This window comes from Salvelinus alpinus, chromosome 29 (genome assembly GCF_045679555.1).
Source record: "Salvelinus alpinus chromosome 29, SLU_Salpinus.1, whole genome shotgun sequence".
Lineage (NCBI taxonomy): Eukaryota > Metazoa > Chordata > Actinopteri > Salmoniformes > Salmonidae > Salvelinus > Salvelinus alpinus.
In genome coordinates, this window is record NC_092114.1 from 17166624 (window position 1) to 17180645 (window position 14022).

The following is a 14022-nucleotide window of genomic DNA, read 5'->3' on the forward strand; positions in this document are numbered from 1 at the left end:
AAGACATTTCTCCCGGTGTTTACTGTAGCCATGAACACTCATAAGTCATGCACTATGCCTTTTAACTCGATGAGCCCCTTTTAGCCAATGAGATGAGCCCCTTTTAGCCAATGAGATGAGCCCCTTTTAGCCAATGAGATGAGCCGGACACACTAAGAATGCCGACTGCATGGGCGATGATGGGTTGTATAAAGTGTAAATGATTATATCACTATTTCACTTTTAAATATTTTAACAGGTGGTGTCTTTTTTATGGTTTCAAGGCTGGCTTTCTCGCATGAACCTGGTTGGTAACTTGCTTACTATCTCAAGGCTTTGGTCCAGAAACATGTCAGCAAGAGCAGATCACTTTGTATTTTGCTTTCAGAAGCAGCTCATTAAAGGAGCATCCAACTGCAAAACACTGCTATATTTCACTACACGGGCCGACTGAAGGTAATGGACAAGTAGCCTAGCTACGATTAGTTTGGATATTTCAGACTCTCCTGGCGTAGCTAGTAGGAGATCACCAAGTAACATGGAGTTTAACAATGACATGGAGGATATTAATTTATCCAGTCCATATAAAGAAAAGAAAGGACAACAATAGAAATGGAATAATATTGTCCTCACGCACGCAGTGAAAAATTGTCAAGACTCCAGCCACACTAGTCATAGACTGTTCTTCCTGCATCGGTGTGCCAAGTCTAGGTCCAAAAGGCTCCTTAACAACTTCTACCCCCAAGCCGTTAGACTGCTAAACAGTTAATCAAATGGCTACCCAGACTTATTTACATTGACCCCCGTTGCTGCTGCTCGCTGTTTATCTATGCATAGTCACTTTACAAATGACCTCGACTAACCTGTACCCCCCGCATATTGACCCGGTACCCCCGTATATAGCTTCGTTATTCTATTACTTTTAACTTTTTATTTAGTAAATATTTTCTTAACTGCATTGTTGGTTAAGGGCTTGTAAGTAAGCGTTTCACGGTAAGGTCTACACCTGCTGTATTCAGCTCATGTGACAAATAAAATGTGATTTGAAAAATGTTGATTTTGAAAAATGTGCCTGTCACAAAGGGTCTTTCTTTCCGTTTCCCATCTCTCCTCCCCCTCATCCACTCTCCCAACCCCTGCAGGACTACACCTTGAATGAAGTGCCTTGCTCAAGGGCACATCTGCAGATTTTTCACCTCGTTGGCTTGGGGATTTGTACCAGTGACCTTTCGATTACTGGCCCAGCGCTTTTTTTAACCGCTAGGCTGCCTGCTGACCCTGATGTCTCAAAGTGCTGTACAGAAACCCAGCCTAAAACCCCAAACAGCAAGCAATGCAGGTGTAGAAGCACGGTGGCTAGGAAAAACTCCCTAGAAAGGCAGGAACCTAGGAAGAAACCTAGAGAGGAACCAGGCTGTGAGGGGTGGCCAGTCCTCTTCTGACTGTGCCGGGTGGAGATTATACAGAACATGACCAAGATATTCATCCCTATTGGGCTCTGGTCAAAAGTAGTGCACTCTATAGGGTGCCATGAAGACTGACATGAATTGGATGTGGCCTTGGAGAGATGAAACGGGAGACACCAATGTATTTAAAGGATGTATAAGGAATGAAATCAGTTACTTCAGAAATCAATTTGATAAATTTTTATTCTTTGTTTCTTAAACCTCTGAAGGTTCTGATTCAGTAATATTAAAAACACAGTACAAATGTAAAACACTCATGATTTAAACATACATTAATGACATTGTGTACATATATAAATCACCATATTGTTACAGTACATATTCTGGAGTTTGATTAGTTCTTAATTTAATCAAATACAAGCTCTTACGCAAAATATACACATCACAGTGGTGTCTGGGTAAATCAAAAGGTTTTTAAATCAAGTGTTTTAATTCCCTGTATGCTACCTTTACATTGATGTTACACAACCACAGAAATCAAATGAAATGTTCAAACAGAACATGTGATTTCATCGTTGACATAAGTATGTACAAATGAAGGTCAGAATTAGCTGCATGTTTCAGCCACAGCATTCAGACCGCGTGTCTAACTGCAGTAGAAACGCCTGTCTAAATAGCCTCATTCTACACCGTTCAAATCAAACCCATTATTACATTGTTATAATACAGCAATACTAACAATGAAAGTATCCACCCCCTTACCCACTAAGCACGAGAGTAGATCTGAGAGGAATATTGAAGTCTCGCTATGTGTCCATGCACCACCGTGTTCCTCCTCACGTCATCATCATTCAGACGACATCCGTTCATCAGTGTCTTATATAAGCATGAGCAGCATCTTCGTTGTCAGTCAGCTGAGGTACAACTCTCAGAAGACGGGGTCCCGGCCCAGTCTATTGAAGTCTATGGTGAGCGTGTCTAAATGAGCATTCCAGGCAAATCAGGGTATCCTGGTGTGGCAAAACAGTAGGCTGCACAGAGTCATTCTTCTTCAAACACTGGTCAGGCGTAGATATAAGTAGAGTAGATTCACGGACCAGCAAGGTCAGCCGTAGATCTAGGTGAAGTAGATTCATAGGCAAGCACGTCATGAGGACGTAGATGTAGGTAAAGTAGATTCATAGGCCAGCATGTCATGAGGACATAGATGTAGGTAAAGTAGATTCATAGGCCAGCATGTCATGAAGACGTAGATGTAGGTAAAGTAGATTCATAGGCCAGCATGTCATGAAGACGTAGATGTAGGTAAAGTAGATTCATAGGCCAGCATGTCATGAAGACGTAGATGTAGGTAAAGTAGATTCATAGGCCTGCATGTCATGAGGACGTAGATCTGGAAGAACTAGGTAGATAGTAGACATGCCGTGGGCATCTGAAGCCTTAGTCCGAGGGGTGCTCTGGACACGAACGATTCACCTCAAACCACTCGTCTATACACCTGAGAGAGAGGGAACCACGAGTAAAGTAACAGCATCTTACTGTGATCATGTTGGTGTGTGTGTGTGTGTGTAGTTACCCTTTGTGGTAGATACAGAGACAGGGCAGTCTAGCGATGGTGTCTCCCTGCTCCATCTCGTCTAGACAGATGGCACACTCCTCACTATCCTTCTCCAGAACGTCCTCTGGGACAAAACACACCACATTATCATCACCATCCTGACATCACTACCATGCTAGCCAATCAGAAGGCCAGACGGACGGACAGGCAGACAAACAAGACATAACACACACGCAGACAGTCACACACTGACCGTTGTAGGCGAGTCGTGGCTTGGTGAGACACATGATCAGGTGGATCTCCATCTCATCTGACACCAAAAACTTACTGCACACAGGACAGTGGAACCCTGGGAAATATAGAACTGGACATGTCAGCGCTCACACACACACAAATAGGTCAACCATTGGTCATTATTCAGAGTCATCATGACCACAAGGTCCTCTTCTTATCAGCCCAGTGAGGGGAGGGGCTTAGAACAGGCCAGCGAGGGGAGGTGGGTGAGAACAGCCCAGCGAGGGGAGGGGGTGAGAACTGGCCAGCGAGGGGAGGGGGGTGAGAACAGCCCAGCGAGGGGAGGGGGTTGAGAACAGCCCAGCGAGGGGAGGGGGTTGAGAACAGCCCAGCGAGGGGAGGGGGGTGAGAACAGCCCAGCGAGGGGAGGGGGGTGAGAACAGCCCAGTGAGGGGAGGGGGTGAGAACAGCCCAGCGAGGGGAGGTGGGTGAGAACAGCCCAGCGAGGGGAGGTGGGTGAGAACAGCCCAGCGAGGGGAGGGGGTGAGAACAGCCCAGCGAGGGGAGGGGGTGAGAACAGCCCAGCGAGGGGAGGGGGTGAGAACAGCCCAGTGAGGGGAGGGGGTGAGAACAGCCCAGATTCCTTGTTGTGGAATAAGATGTGGTGTAGACAGTCAGGCCCAGGAATACACACACGTACCTCCCATTAGGTTAGGGGACAGGTGAAGTGGTAGAGAGCCAATCATCAGCTGGTGTTCTCCTCTCTCCCAGTCTGACTCATCCTGGTCCAGACTGTTACCGAACACATCCGTCCTGCTCCGTCCGCCATGAGGTACACTAATCTGGTGGATACACACACACACACACACACACACACACACACACACACACACACACACACACACACACACACACACACACACACACACACACACACACACACACACACACACACACACACACACACACACACACACACACACACACACACACACACACCGTCAAGATACTGGACATAGATATGACTGATTACACAGGCATAACTGACCATGGTTTGAACTTGTGTAACCACAAGACTGTGTTAGCCTCCTGAACTAAAAGCCTTGGCCTTGGCTTGGTGAGCAAAAACAAATCTTCACGTGTCAGTTTCTCATCACGTAACTGTTGTTCCAAACCACTTTCATTACACTCATACACACCTGGTGGTAGGAGCTGGGTCGGTCCCATCCGGTGTAGTGAATTTGTGGCCCACCAGGCCCAGCTGTGTATCTGAACACTGGGGTAGTGCTGCCTCCAGAGGAGGGGACAGGGCTAGAATAAGCCCGGGTTCGACTCTCAGCCATGGGGCTACTCTGCCTGACACCCATGATGGCTCCTGTCCTGTTGTCCACAAAATATGAAGTCCTGTAAGGTCTGTGAAACAGAAGTTCTAGCAAGTCCTCTACAGTCTCATAAAGCTTTCCAAAATCCCATCGAGGGTCAGGTGTTGAAAATGGTCCTACACACTGTGCAAAGTTTCAGATAATTGTTTATTCGCTATATCAATGTGTTTATATCTGTCCCTATTCAAATAAACCATAAATAGCCTAGGAAAAATGCTGGAAACTCGATGTCACAATAGAGAGACAGAGAGCGCATGACTGTGTCCAGTCCAGCAGTCGTGTAGACAGCCAAAACAAAGGGATACAGACAAAGAAATATCAGTGGTTTGAAAAGTCAATAAAAGTAAACTCCAATAGAGAACAGAATTATTTTCGATGGACAAAATGTACTCCCAGCTCGCTTCTTCAGTTCAAAGTGTATTCGTGCGTCGCAGAATTATTCCAATATTCCATGCGCTTTGGTCATGGGTGGTTCGCCGCACAACAACTCAACAACTCCTACACCGCGACTGTCCCACTTTAGTGACTATATGCACACTTCTCGATTACAAACTGCATTTCAAATATAGGCTATTACAATCTCACGAGTGTCTAAAAGAACGCGGCGTCGCTCTGAGTTCTATCTGCTCTGCTGTAGTCTAGTCTGCTGACTGTGATTGTTGACGAGAGAGAAGCAGGAGTTGCCCTAATGCCCTCTTCCTCCTGTGTGACAGGTCAAGTGACGTCAACCCCATGAGCAACAGTTGCACGGACAGATTATTACACAGCGTTTCCAAAACGATGTCTTCAACGACCCCAAGCGGTGCGTGCACGCCTGACAGTACACAGCTGATTAAAATGATCACAGCTTGATGATTAGTTTATTATTTGAATGAGTGGTGTAGTGATAGGGGTAAATAAACAATCCATGCACGGAGTTTGGGAAACCCTGGATAGACATAGTAGGTGTTTATAAAAAGCCAGTCAGATATGACCATTAAATATTTAATATAGACTATATATAATATGTACGGTATATTTACATAGAAAGTCTGACTCATTGCTTCCTCCAACAGTTTTATTGAATACCTTCGTACACACTGGAGGTCAAACAGAAAACACACGTTAGATTAGCGTGAACAAAAAAAGTATTAAATAATTTAAATACAAATCAAGGGACATGTTTATAGGACAAAGTAGACTTTAAACTATTCAGAGAGAACGTTAAATGTATTATAGTTGCCATGTTCAGAGATACAGTGCCTTTAGATTAGAAAGTACTGTATTCATACCCCTTGAATTAGTCCACATTTTGTTGTTACAGCAGGGCTATTCAATTCTTACCCTAGGAGGTCCGAAGCCTGCTGGTTTTCTGTTCTACAGATAATTACACCCACCTGGTGTCCCAGGTCTAAACCAGTCCCTGATTAGAGGGGAATCACCCACCTGGTGTCCCAGGTCTAAACCAGTCCCTGATTAGAGGGGAATCACCCACCTGGTGTCCCAGGTCTAAACCAGTCCCTGATTAGAGGGGAATCCCCCACCTGGTGTCCCAGGTCTAAACCAGGCCCTGATTAGAGGGGAATCCCCCACCTGGTGTCCCAGGTCTAAACCAGTCCCTGATTAGAGACGAACACTGAAAAAATGCAGTGGAACCGGCTTCGAGGTGCAGAGTTTTAGGGGGTTAAAGCCTGAATTCAAAATGGATTACATTGAGATGTTGTGTCATTGGCCTTCACAAAACGCCCCATAATGTTAAAGTGGAATAATGTTTTTAGACATTTTTGCTAATACATTTTTAAAAAGGACCAATTATGTGTGCAATAATAGTGTTTAACATGATTTTTGAATGACTACCTCATCTCTGTACCCCACACATACAGTTAGTTATCTGTAAGATCCGTCAGTCGAGCAGTGAATTTCAAACACAGATTAGACCACAAACACCATAGGTTTTCCAATGTTTCACAAAGAAGGGCAGCTATTGGTAGATGGGTAAAAAAAACAACAACAAAAAAAACAGACAATGAATATCCCTTTGAGCATGGTGAAATTATTAATTACACTTTGGATGGTGTATTTAATCCATCTTAAATTCAGCCTGTAACACAACAAAATGTGGAATAAGTCAAGGGGTGTGAATACATTCTGAAGGCACTGTAGCTACATGTGTAGTTCAGTGTGGTGGAAGAAGGTGGCTGCAGGTAGACAGACGTTGCCTGTACAGATCCAGGATCAGTTCACCCTGTGATCACAACTTCATCCTACTCCTTCAGGGCCGTGGGGAAAGTAAAAGGGAAGCAGTGCACTGATGGTGGTGCCACACACACACACACACACACTCACACACTCTCACACTCTCACACTCTCACACTCTCACACTCTACCACACTCACACACTCACACACTCACACACACACACTCACACACTCACACACTCACACACACACACACACACACACTCACACACTCACACACTCACACACAGCAGCATTTGGCCGACCTCACAGCAGTACACGAGGAACAGTTTCTACCACAGGATTACAGTTCTATTCCTCCCTCTACTTTCACCGCTAACATTGTTACAAGGACACAACAATGTGCTGGTTAACATTGTTACAAGGACACAACAATGTGCTGGTTAACATTGTGTGGTACAGTGGATGGTTACAGTACGGTGTTACGGTGTTATAGTACGGTGTTACGGTGTTACAGTACGGTGTTACAGTACGGTGTTACGGTGTTACAGTACGGTGTTACAGTACGGTGTTACGGTGTTACAGTACGGTGTTACAGTACGGTGTTACATGGTTGACACTGACAGTTCTCTGTAGGTCCTGGTGGCCTGGATGGGTGGGGGTGGGGGGGGGGGGGGAGCTGGCTTGGGGAGTGATGTATTTACCATGCTAGAACCAGCCTGCAGGTGGTTAGTAATAGTAACTCCAGTCATGTTGTAGTCTACTATATGTATAACTACTGTCTGTTGTGATTGATCATAATAATCAAGTTCTATGGCAAGGCTGGGGCACGGCTGTGTGTGTGTGTGTGTGTGTGTGTGTGTGTGTGTGTGTGTGTGTGTGTGTGTGTGTGTGTGTGTGTGTGTGTGTGTGTGTGTGTGTGTGTGTGTGTGTGTGTGTCTGTGTGTGTCTGTGTGTGTGTGTGCACAATCTGGGGAGCAAATCTTTTGAGAAGCAGGCTGTCCTGTGTGTGTGTGTGAGTATACATTATAACTGTGTATAGTCGCTACAGGGTCGTTGGGCCTGTGTGTTGTTGTAGGTGATGAGACCAGGGGCATGGGTAGTTATTGTAGCCCTACTGGACACCTCATCTGTGGGCATCACTGCTGGCTGACTCCCATTTGCTGGTGGTCTGCCTCTGGTTCCTCCTCCACGTCTGCATGGTACTGCTCAAACGTCTCATCATCTATGTCTGGTAGACCCAGCAACTAGAGAGAGAGAAAACGAGAGAGGAAGAGAGAGAGAGAGGTGAGACTCGAGAGAAAGGGGGAAGAGAGCTTTAAAGCTAACTCCAGCTTTTCAAGATTGATGTGTATCCTCCCTGTCAAAGACGAGTGTAACCCAGTCCTGAAGAGCTTAGCGGCAGGGTGTGCAGGCTTTAGTTCCAGCCCTGCACTAACACATCTGGTTATGTTAATTGAAAGAGAAGACCCTCTAACAGTCCCCCCCCCCCCCCCCCCTAAATGTAGACAACCTGTTTCCCCCCCAAAGGTAGCCAGCCTATTTGAGTCATTTAGCAGATGTTCTTATCCAGTGGACTTACAGTTACAATTGTATGTAAAGACATGAGGGAGACATTTAACAGTTGTTATGTTGTATTCTTTAATAATGTAGTTGTATTATTGTTATTATAGTGTAATATTGTGTATAACGTTATCTATGTACTTGCAGGTCTGAAGGAAGTCAACACTTTTTCCAGGACCTCCAGAAGTGTCTTCTTTCCACAGGAAGTGATGTAGTCCTGAGCTACCTGGAGGAATGGCAGGCAGTCCTCACTCTCACTCCATACATGCTGTAGATACACACACAAACACAAACACAAACACACACACACACACGCACACACACAGGTTATTAACCTGACCCATATAGCCACATTACCACATTATAACCATTATTACTGTATATGGTAAATGTTATTATTATATTATACTGTATATGGTAAATGTTATTATTATATTATATATGGTAAATGTTATTATTATATTATACTGTATATGGTAGATGTTGGTAGATATGAACAGCCAGTAGAAGTAGAACACAGAGAGAGATAACACCTTCAGAACAGTAGAACACAGAGAGAGATAACACCTTCAGAACATTAGAACACAGAGAGAGATAACACCTTCAGAACATTAGAACACAGAGAGAGAGAGATAACACATTCAGATCAGTAGAACACAGAGAGAGAGATAACACCAGATCAGTAGAACACAGAGAGAGAGATAACACCAGATCAGTAGAACACAGAGAGAGAGATAACACATTCAGAACAGTAGAACACAGAGAGAGATAACACATTCAGAACAGTAGAACACAGAGAGAGAGATAACACATTCAGAACAGTAGAACACAGAGAGAGAGATAACACCTTCAGACAAACACGTGGACGTAAACGAATCACACATGCATAACTGACCGGGGTTTGAACCTGTGTTAGCCTCCTGTACTAAAGCCTTGGCACACAGATGAGCTTACTGATCTGTGTGAGTGTAAGCTCACAGATGAGCTTACACACTCATCTGTGTGTGTGTGTGTGTGTGTGTGTGTGTGTGTGTGTGTGTGTGTGTGTGTGTGAGGGAGGGAGATGGGTGAAATGGGTTTGTTAGTTGGGATATTGAATATCAGGGAGGGGGCCACCTATAGCTGTGCCAGGGACGGCTAACCAGCGATAGATGGATACATCAGACCTGTCTGTCTGTCCTGATACAGGGCTATAACAGGAAGTCTGTCCTGATACAGGGCTATAACAGGAAGTCAGTCCTGATACAGGGCTATAGCAGGAAGTCTGTCCAGATACTGGGCTATAACAGGAAGTCTGTCCAGATACTGGGCTATAACAGGAAGTCTGTCCAGATACAGGGATATAACAGGAAGTCTGTCCAGATACTGGGCTATAACAAGAAGTCTGTCCAGATACAGGACTATAACAGGAAGTCTGTCCAGATACTGGGCTATAACAGGAAGTCTGTCCTGATACAGGGATATAACAGGAAGTCTGTCCAGATACAGGACTATAACAGGAAGTCTGTCCAGATACTGGGCTATAACAGGAAGTCTGTCCAGATACAGGGATATAACAGGAAGTCTGTCCAGATACAAGGATATAACAGGAAGTCTGTCCAGATACCGGGATTGTAACAGGAAGTCTGTCCAGATACCGGGGTTGTTACAGGAAGTCTGTCCAGATACAGGGGTTGTAACAGGAAGTCTGTCCAGATACAGGGGTTGTAACAGGAAGTCTGTCCAGATACAGGGGTTGTAACAGGAAGTCTGTCCAGATACCGGGGTTGTAAAAGGAAGTCTGTCCAGATACAGGGGTTGTAACAGGAAGTCTGTCCAGATACAGGGGTTGTAACAGGAAGTCTGTCCAGATACAGGGGTTGTAACAGGAAGTCTGTCCAGATACAGGGGTTGTAACAGGAAGTCTGTCCAGATACAGGGGTTGTAACAGGAAGTCTGTCCAGATACAGGGGTTGTAACAGGAAGTCTGTCCAGATACAGGGGTTGTTACAGGAAGTCTGTCCAGATACAGGGGTTGTAACAGGAAGTCTGTCCAGATACAGGGGTTGTAACAGGAAGTCTGTCCAGATACCGGGGTTGTAAAAGGAAGTCTGTCCAGATACAGGGGTTGTTACAGGAAGTCTGTCCAGATACAGGGCAATAACAAGAGGGGGAGGTCTGAGAGAGAAAGAGAGTGACAGTGAGATAGAGAGAGACTGAGAAAGAGAGTGATAGTGAGATAGAGAGAGACTGAGATAGAGGGCGAGAGAGAGGGAGGGTGAGAAAGTGGGGTAGATGGGGCCTAGTGCAGTAAACATTCATAGACAGACCAGAGAGGGGAGGAGCTGAATGACGCTCTACTACATTACATATTTGCATAGAAAATGTATACAACATGAAGTATTACTGCCAGTTGCTTAAGGAGGGATGCATGGCTCTGAGTCCTTCCGGTACCACGGCTGCTGCCTATTTTTACGCCTGGCACTGGGCCAGGAGAACTGTGGTCCCCGCCCTCTGACCCCGGCGGGCTGATGGACTAGAGAGCAGCGGACGCTTCTCTAACAAAACAACAACAGCACTGCTATTGCAGGCTTGTGTCCATGCGCAGGACATGCGGCCTATATAATTCGGCCAAAACAACATGCGCGCCAGGCGTGCTACAGTCAGGTGCAGTGACATCATTCCCGTTGCTCACACACAGACACACACTGCGCCGGGGGACCAGAGAGGCAAACCCCAAATCAACGAAACCAACACACGCGTGCGCGCGCGAACACACACTTACGAAATGGTCGATCCCTCCCGTCATGTTATCGGGACAAAGGACATAGAAAGAGATTCCCGGTTCTGCGTAGAAGTCCAGTCTTCTCTCATCATCCTCCTCCGCGAAGATCAGATCGAACGGAACCGACGAACACCATTTCTCCGCCACCTCCACCAGCTGCTTAAACTCCATCTCTCTCTCTCACACTCTTTTATTTTCTCTCTCTGCGTCCTCCTCTCCCTTAGTCCTGCCCGTTTGTGGGTGTCCGGATCGCCGGTATAGGCTAGTCTGTGGTCTCGTGCACACGTCCCGGTGATGCTGCTGTCTCTCGGTAAATAAAAACAGCTGACCGGACATACATTAGTTTACAGTTTCACCTAACGCGCCATCCGCATGTCGCGAGCGACAAGATATCTTCACTGTTGCATTACACTTCCGTCACGGTATTCGGTAACGATAAGGTGTTTTCTCAAACCCTCATCCTTTCTTTAGTCCGTTAAGCGATGAGTTCTGGGTCTGCATAGCCTACACACGTTACGCACAGAGCCTGGAACGTTAATACGTCCGTTAACGATTCAACGCGATGACGACAGGCTGAGAAGCAGCACCCGGCTGTCATCGATAAATTATTTGCTTTTCTTCTCAACAGAGCATGGGAATAGCCTAGTGTGTCGTTTCAGATCTATTCCCAATAATACATTAATTTTATTCTATATATGCCCAATTGTATATTATAGGCACGGTCTATAAATGTTATAATACCGAAAAGTAAGTGTAATCACAACAAATAGGCTAAAAGCTGTAGCCCATGCTAGGCTACTTATTGCTACGTATTGTAATGATAAAAGGCTAACTAACTCCTTTTGCCAATGTTTTTTAGGCTACTGAAGTTTATTTCCACAACCTCTTGCCATTTGAATGAATGAGGGATGCTTTTCAGTTCACAAACCATCCATAACGCGCACAGAATATGTGTAGGCTACTATAAATACATTTTGTACAGCGGTGTTCCCCAACTGGCGGCCGAATTTGGTTTCATTTGGCCCCCAAGTTTTCTGAGCAAAAAAAAACAGTTTTTTAAATATATTTTTATTTTCATTGTTGGATATAAAATATTGTAAAAACACCAGGAAATCAGCTCCAAATTATTTTTAATTTAAGATATCTGGTCCCAAACGTTCGTATACACGTGATTGTATACGAACGTAAACAAGGTTTGAAATTATTATGTTTTAGTCAATATCTGTTTGCGATTCTTTCGTCAATTTGTAGTCTACAAATTATTTGTAATTATGTTCCGGCCCGCCACCATCAGCTCAACAAAAAATCAGCCAGGCTGAATCTAGTAGTTGATGATCCCTGCTGTATAGTTTGGACCTGACATAGCCAGTACCGTTTCTGACCGCTAGGTGGCAGCAGCACCCAATCTATATCGCCCTTCTGGTGAAATGAACCACTGGCCCACCGTCAAATGATATCATAGATATGGCACCCTGAAAACTGAACTCTATGGGGAGATTTCACAGACATAGATTAAGCCTAGTCCTAGACTCCTTCCCTACAAGAACTGATCACCATGAGCCAAGGCTTTCATCTGGTTCTCGTAGGGGAAGGCCCATCCCTTCTTCCTTAGAAGTACTGATCACCTTGAGGTTTTAGGCATCTGGAACCTTCCATCGTGAAACAAGAGATTTGTGTAGTGTATGTGAACAGAATGTATGCAGAATTACATAACATTTCCTGATGCTGCTTGCCCAGGCCAACTACAAGGTAGAGTTCTATGAATATGGGAACTTCCCAGGAGTCATCGGCTTTATAGATGAATGTCATATTCCCATCAAGTGTCCATCTATAGCAGATGCTGAGGAGTACAGGAATAAAAAATGGTTCTCAATAAATGTACAAAGTGTGTGCACTCCCAATTTTGCAGATCTCCAACATTGTTGCACGTTGGAAAGGCGCAACTCATGACTCAAGGATTTTTCAACATTCCTCTTTGTATGCTCAGCTTGAAGGAGGACAACATAGTGGAATCATATTTGGTGACAGTGGGTATCCATGGTGACAGTGGGTATGCACAGACCAACTTCTGGTTCACCTCCTTATCTTCATGCAATAGGAGCTAAGCAACAACGTTACAACCAAGTTCATATCGGAGCATGTAGCAGAGCACATGTTTGTTGTATGGAAGAGTCATTTCCAGTGTCTCTGAAACACATTGCACTTTCAACCAAGAAGATGCTGCATTGTCATAATTGCAAGAGCAGTGCTTCACAATGACCTCAAACAGCATGGCTGCCCAGGGCTTCACAATGACCTCAAACAGCATGGCTGCCCAGGGTTTCACAATGACCTCAAGCAGCATGGCTGCCCAGTGCTTCACAATGACCTCAAACAGCATGGCTGCCCAGGGTTTCACAATGACCTCAAGCAGCATGGCTGCCCAGTGCTTCACAATGACCTCAAACAGCATGGCTGCCCAGGGTTTCACAATGACCTCAAACAGCATGGCTGCCCAGGGTTTCACAATGACCTCAAGCAGCATGGCTGCCCAGGGCTTCACAATGACCTCAAACAGCATGGCCGCCCAGGGCTTCACAATGACCTCAAACAGCATGGCTGCCCAGGGCTTCACAATGACCTCAAACAGCATGGCTGCCCAGGGTTTCACAATGACCTCAAGCAGCATGGCTGCCCAGGGCTTCACAATGACCTCAAACAGCATGGCCGCCCAGGGCTTCACAATGACCTCAAACAGCATGGCTGCCCAGGGCTTCACAAGGACCTCAAACAGCATGGCTGCCCAGGGCTTCACAATGACCTCAAACAGCATGGCTGCCCAGGGCTTCACAATGACCTCAAACAGCATGGCTGCCCAGATTCTCACATTGAAGATGAAGAGGATGATGGTAATCAAGGTATAATGATCAAGCTATGGTAATCAAGCTATGGTAATCAATATATGGTAATCATCTACCTC

The 14022-nt window shown here is 45.5% G+C and overlaps 2 protein-coding genes across 3 annotated transcripts; both read right to left on the bottom strand.

Annotated features, from left to right (window-relative positions):
- Nucleotides 1–1610: 1610 nt before the first annotated feature.
- LOC139559168 (E3 ubiquitin-protein ligase znrf2-like) lies at nt 1611–5638 on the bottom strand. Of its 2 annotated transcripts, XM_071374935.1 has the most exons (6): nt 5582–5638; nt 4377–4557; nt 3878–4019; nt 3197–3292; nt 2962–3067; nt 1611–2883 (listed from the first exon to the last, which is right to left on the bottom strand). In XM_071374935.1, coding segments are annotated over exons 1-6 (585 nt in total). In that variant the 5' UTR covers nt 5584–5638; the 3' UTR covers nt 1611–2825. The 2 variants fall into 2 exon arrangements, with proteins under 2 accessions (XP_071231036.1, XP_071231035.1); XM_071374934.1 differs by lacking the exon at nt 5582–5638 and having other exon boundaries at nt 4377–5350.
- Nucleotides 5639–7736: 2098 nt separating this feature from the next.
- On the bottom strand, nt 7737–11367 carry LOC139559169 (maturin-like). The gene is made up of 3 exons (XM_071374936.1): nt 11064–11367; nt 8445–8567; nt 7737–7983 (listed from the first exon to the last, which is right to left on the bottom strand). The coding sequence occupies exons 1-3, from the start codon at nt 11232–11234 to the stop codon at nt 7876–7878; spliced, it is 402 nt and encodes a 133-aa protein (XP_071231037.1). The 5' UTR covers nt 11235–11367; the 3' UTR covers nt 7737–7875.
- Between the last annotated feature and the right edge of the window lie 2655 nt (nt 11368–14022).